The sequence below is a fragment of the Rhinatrema bivittatum genome, chromosome 1 (genome assembly GCF_901001135.1).
Source record: "Rhinatrema bivittatum chromosome 1, aRhiBiv1.1, whole genome shotgun sequence".
Classification (NCBI taxonomy): domain Eukaryota; kingdom Metazoa; phylum Chordata; class Amphibia; order Gymnophiona; family Rhinatrematidae; genus Rhinatrema; species Rhinatrema bivittatum.
In genome coordinates, this window is record NC_042615.1 from 145,092,520 (window position 1) to 145,098,904 (window position 6,385).

At 44.0% G+C, this 6,385-nt stretch overlaps 1 protein-coding gene across 2 annotated transcripts in view; it reads right to left on the minus strand.

Annotated features, from left to right (window-relative positions):
• Positions 1 to 5,726, minus strand: part of SLAIN2 (SLAIN motif family member 2) — a 123,803-nt gene extending 118,077 nt beyond the window's left edge. Inside the window, exon 1 of one of the 2 annotated variants that reach the window (XM_029588078.1) lies at positions 5,182 to 5,726. In XM_029588078.1, the coding sequence (XP_029443938.1) occupies positions 5,182 to 5,585 (404 nt within the window). In that variant the 5' untranslated portion in view covers positions 5,586 to 5,726. The remainder of the gene's footprint in view (positions 1 to 5,181) is intronic. The other variant, XM_029588089.1, reaches the window with a different exon arrangement.
• Between the last annotated feature and the right edge of the window lie 659 nt (positions 5,727 to 6,385).

Below are 6,385 nucleotides of genomic sequence, written 5' to 3' on the forward strand. Positions count from 1 at the left end.
TTTTTTGTCATTTCTGTATGTATAAAGTATTACTTATACTTCTCTCTTTTTTGATGGGTGTATTAAAAAAATAGATTTTTTTTAAAGCAGTGTACAAGTATATTTATAATTTATAGCAATTACATTCCAAGAATAGTTCTTGAAGCTTAATGGCAGCAAAACTAAAATTAAACTCCAAAACCATGTCCATAGGTTTGGACTGATTGCTTTATCCTACTTAATAGTTTAGATGTCATTGCTTTGTTTGCTCCATTTAAATAAACTGATGAAACAGCAATGTACCAAGGGAAGAAAGTGCCGGCAAGTTCTGGAACAGAATGTCTGGATGTGAAACGATAGTACACACTTTAGAGTTTTTATTGACGAGTTACCTCACTTGACTATAAAGAAATGTCAATATACAAGCAATCCTGCGCTGTGCTCCCATTGTAAGGAGGGAAAAATAAAGGGAAATCATTAGGACTGGTGTGCATAACCCATGGTGAGGTTTTCTGGGTACCCACAGTGTGCCCAATTTTCAGACCAAAACTTAAGTAAATGTCTCCTGACATCCAGGCCAGTCTTCAGCCTTCTCACACAAGCACTGTGCACTGCTGCATTAAAGACTGCGCAAACCAGCAGACTTCAAATTTTGAGGGCATGAAAAAAAAAAAATACACCTGAAAAATTCTCTACCTCTTCATTTAGCAAAACAATTTGTCTTTGACCCAGCAGTTTCTTCTGGATCTTTCAGTTCAAAGAGAATCGGTCTCATCTGGATTCCTGCGCCATAATCCGTTATTTACAACTACCTACCTATCTTCTCCATCTACAACTCCCGCCACACCTGTCTGGCCCAGCCATGGCAGCGACAGTGCTTGACCTTTGAAATGCAGTAAATGGACAGCCCAGGCCTAATCCTTAGGTGCTGCCATGGTGCAATGGCACAGATTCCTCTCTCCCCAGCTGTGGACGCCGCCCTCAGAGTACCTCTAGCTGCAGCTGGTCTCAGGAGCAGAAGCTGGAATCTAGAACTGAACCATGATCTCCTGCACTGCAACAGGAGCCATCAGGTCAGCTACAAATAGTTTGTAAAGAGTTCAAATACAATCCAAAACCTTATGAACAAGGGGAGTGTATGAGTGCATTTGAGCAATTTTAAAGCTTTAATTATATCATCTTCCTTTCCCATGTTGGGTTCTCCTACAAATTCTGTCATAGTAATTAGTGATCCGTTAGGAACTTTGGGGTTTATTTACTAAACTGTTATCACATCCTCCTGATAGCATGTATTAATGGGCCAATTTTAACACAGCTCTCAACATTACATTAGCGTCCGGTAGGAAATAGGCCCTTCTGCTAAAAGCTTGAATTTTTCAAGGCCCTCTCCTTTCCAGAACTTTTCCTGTTCTTAACTGTAGCCTGGGGATTGTTTGTCAGGCCTGAACAAATCTGGTCCAAATGTAAGAGCCTCTCCAAACTTCAGGCATTAGGATGGATTCTTTCTCTATCATAGGCAGTTAAGACTCCAAAGAAAGCAGTAACTAGTACCCTAAATAAAGAAATCAAGTAGTGAAAAGAGCACATTGGATCCCATACCTCTTAAACTACAGAGAATCATCATATGCACTCAAAACTAATCTACCTACAATAAAGGCTCTTGTTATGAACTGATTAGCTTCTTGAAGATACAGAGAAGTGGGGACAGAATGTGTATTGCAAGTCCTGGTTCTAAGCACAGCTTGCCCCGCCTAATGTACCTAATGCTACTCCACTTCCACATACACACACAATTCTACAGAGAAACTGACTCGCACTAGAAGTGTGCACACATGTGAGACAAACACATTCAACAAAACAAACAAAAACTCAACCACCATATAAAACAAAACTAAATTGACTTTTGCAGGAATTATTTAAAGAAGACAATTCCCAATGTCTTTCAAAAGTAGAGCTGCCACAAATCATTGGTTAAAAGCAGCCGGGTAAAGCCAGCTGTTCCAAGCTGCAAGTTCTGCCTAAGGAAGGGACCCAATTACTGTAAAGTGTTTGCAACTTCAGCCACTAGCTGTAGAAAAATGACAAGAGGCAGGTGGCACCTTATAGACTAACCAATTTATTGAGGCATAAGCTTTTGAGGACAGAGCCCACTCATCAACTGTAGTACTGGAGATGGGTAAAATATATGGAGAAGGGTGGGGAAGGATACAGAAGAAAAAGAAGGCACCTTTATTCTGTATCCTCCCCATCATATATTTTACCCACCTCCTGTACTACAGTTGAGTCTGATGAGTGGACTCTGTCCTCGAAAGCTCATGCCTCAATAAATTGGTTAGTCTATAAGGTGCCACCTGACTCCTGTCATTTTCACTACACTAGCCTAACACGTCTAACCCTCTGAAGATTTTCACCCCATTGAAGGCAGCTAGCTGTATAAAAATGCCCCCTATACCCCAATACTGTTTTGGCTTAATTTTATCATGCTGAGAGACAGAAGAGCAGCACTTTACACATCGGAAGTCCGCTCTTCTGAATCTTGTGATTTTACAACAACGTCGGCTTTTTCCTGCTGCACACGCCTATAAATCTAAACAAAGAGAAAACAGCTTTACACATCTCTGATACTAAAAACTAAGTTAGTTTGATATTTACCTTAAGCTTCCTACCACTGGTCAAAGTAAGTGTTTTGTTACAACTATGGATACATTTGTGTTAACCTCACTTACTTACACTACCAAGGTGACATCCCAACATTCAGAGCAGCTTGCAGAAAGTCAAAACAGTGCCCTGGTAAAAGCCCATTCACTTTACAAACCCCTGCCTGATGAAAGGGGCTTCTCCTGTGAGCTCGTTATAGATGCGTTAAGAGGCAATGTAGTAAGACGCACATTAAAAGGGGAGCTCGTATTGCGCGCCCATTTTCCTAACACACACGCAGCCACATCCCCTGGGCACCCGATGCAGTATGTAAATGAGGGGCTGTGTGAAAAAGGGCACACTGGGGAGAACTGTGCAGCCCTAGAGTTCAAATGCAAGTGCCCACAATTGCAATGGACTCTCAATACGTGTGTCCATTTTCATCCCACTTCTGGACAATTTCGCTGAGGTTGCTGAAGACACTTATAGCTAAGCCCCCCTCACTAATGTGTGTAAATTGTGTGTCCAGAATTTTTTGTTTTGTTTTTTAACCAAGATAATAGACATTTTTCAACACCGCAAGCAGTATATTTAAGCGTCACATCGATACTAAGTAGGAGGAACCATAGAGGATCGTATTTTTTAACTTCTTATGAGCCCTTGACTCGCAGATTGACTTTACTCCACCTATAGGGCTGGAGTTAAATTTGCCACTTTAAAAGGTATGCGTTGGGAGCGTTTTGGGGGAGAGGGGGTAATAGCCTCATCTACATGGAATTTACATATGATGGGCACCACTGGGTACGCATTTGTTTGGGCACGAGTTTTGGACGCGCTAATCTCCTTATTGCATCGGGAGCCTCCAAATGTATGTAAACCTGTGCGCTAGGCTGGGTGACCTTTATCGCATTGGCCCCTCTGTTAGTCCAATAAGAAGAAAAGTAAAGGCATGGTTGCTTGAACAAGTCTTTTAGTAGCATGAATATGGGCCAATACCCGTTGGCTGTTCTGACTGCTTGTTTTTTATAGATGGGTTCCAAGGGAGTTTGTTAGGTTTTTATATTGTATTCTGCATTAAGATGTTTTCAGTGATAACTCACTGAAAAATACAGGGAAAGGTGAAAAATCAAAATAAAATTGTCCCTTAAACCCTCATTTCTACATAAACCCTGCCTACACAGCTAAAGTTTACCACTCAGGTTCCTTTTTAATAATCACCACACAACTGAGCCTACTGCAGTCAAACAAAAGCTTCACTATTTGGATAGATTGCAACTAAAAACAAAACACATTACATAAGCTGTCAATTATGTGGTGCCCTTTTCCAGGATTCTTACCCATGCCACAGTACTGGCCAAAACCTTTAGCATCTATCCAATTGCTTCATATGCCCTCAAGCATAACTGGCAACTTCTAAAAGTGAGAGATTAATTGCATTAGTACGGAGTTCCAATAATACCTTTTAAAAAATATTCCATTAAAAGGATGGTGAAAGAAAGAAGAAACAAATAAGCTCAAATTTGCCAGGATACAGAATCCAAATCACAGATGGCACTGAATGCAATATTTCATAATAGAGCTAAGCTTTCTTAAAATGAGCACTATTACATATTCGAGTAGTTCTGTTGCCAGTTACACATTAGTGACATTTCTGTCTGTTCTTATTTAGACTTGATCCAGTGGGTCATATCGTTTAAAGTTTTAGAAAACTGTTTGTTTAGCCACACCCATCATTATGAATCTAAAATAAGTCCGGGTTCATCTGCGCTGCTCTTTGCAGGCATCACTTTTCTCAAGTCATGCATGAACACACCATGCACAACAGTGGACTTGAGAGAAGACATCAAACAGGGAAGGCAGTCATAATAAGAGAAACATTTTCTGCCCCCTCTAGAAATAACACCAAAACTGGAAGCTATAAACTAAATTTCAATAGCTTTACTTCCTATTTCTGTGCATGTGTCCAATAAACGTGTTGAGATTTTTTTAATTATATTTTTTCTTTATATATGTAGTTTCCGGAGCACCTTATAGTCAGCTAGCTCTCAAAATATAAAGTTCACATCTCTCGTTTAATGCTCTTATGAACAGTTTTTGCCTGTACTATTTAACCATACGTTGAGACTTAACATATATATTTTTTCTTTTCTGCAAAAGTGGGTTAGATAAGACCATAAATAAAAGACAATAAAATGTCCACTTTCCATCACCTTCCGTCTACCTCCCTTCATAAATAAAAGTTTTCAGCCCGAGACATAGAGCATCCCAATTGAAAATCAAGCAGTCTGAAGAGCAGACTATCACAAACTGGAGGATCTGATAACTGAAGAGCTCTCCTAAAACTGGTTATTAATAAAAATCAGCGCTATATATCCGGTGAAGGGAGGCCTGCGGATCTTACTTCATAGTCCGAACCCCACCGCCGTTCAGTTCCCATAGACAGGAACGGGACACGTGGAGACACCGCCGCGATCGGAAACAACGAGGTGACATAAGAGGAAAGACCACCGATCTGCATCCCGCCAAGCATCGGAGCGAGCCAGGCCTCCTCCTCCCCGCACTCACCAGCTCTCGTCCTGTCCCTCGCTTCCGCCGGTCAAACACTCCAGCTCGTCGGCTCTCAGCGGCTCCAAGTCCTCCAGCAAAGAGCCTTCCCCATCTGCGGGCAGCCGCAACCCCGCCGGGTCTCCCTCGCCGCCCTGAGGCGACGGCGGCAGTTTCGGTCCTGCGCTCGTATCCCGGCTCCCAGCCGCCGCCGCCGCGACAACTACCGCCACCGCCTGACAGGTGTCCGAGGGCGGTGGCGGCAGCGAGAGCAAAGGCCTGGGGCTGGCAGGGCCGGATCCCATAGCAGCACCGGTGCCGGAGCGGTTGCGCAGCTGCTCGTTCTGCTTCTCCAGCTTCCGTACCAGCTCCTGTAGTTTCCGCACCTCCTGGTCCGCGCTGATGTTCGAGTTCACGTCCTCCATGGCGGGTCCGCCCCGCCCGCAGCCCTTCCCCTCCCCCGGAGCCGATCACCGCGCGCCACCGGCCCGTAGCAACCTCCACATCGCAACAGCCTACAGCACCGGGACCGCGGCTTCCAGCGCCTGCCCCGCCCTGCCTGACGTCATACCGGCCACGCAGAGAGCCTCTACAGGCCACGCCCATGGGAAAAAGAAGAAGCGGAAAGGGAGGAGAGGGATCGGTATCACGTGATACGGACTGGCGCGCTTGGTGGCCATCTTTGATTTGGGCAGAAAGATTGCCTGTTTCAAGCTGTTGGTGCACCTGCTATTGTAAATTAAGACGGGGAGCGGAGGGTGGAGGAGGAGGAGGAGGAGGAATGGTGTACGAGCTGCATTCCCAGATCATAGTGAGGCAAATATTAAAAGAGCTTTAACCGGATAGTTCACAAGTTATCCAGCTAAACGCTGAGTTTTCAACATTGCCGGTACATAGCGATGCAGAAAGCTTGGCCAGGATCACGGTAGTATACCTCGATGCCAGCAAAAATTAGAGGTTGACAAAGGTACCAGACGGGGTAGGGAGGCAGAGGAGAGATCATTCTTAGCTAAATTGTTTGAACCAAGGAGGGCGGGTGGGGAGTCTTGGCCAAATAGGGTTCATGGTTGTTTACAGCTTGGGGGTGGGCGGCTGTGATTCACTGTGACCAGGCCCATCAGGTACTTTCTTTTTGTTTTAATTCAGCATTGCAGCTTAACTGACTCTATTCTTTTGAATATAGCTGGTTAATGCTAAAATTATCTGGCCATATTAGGCTGGATTA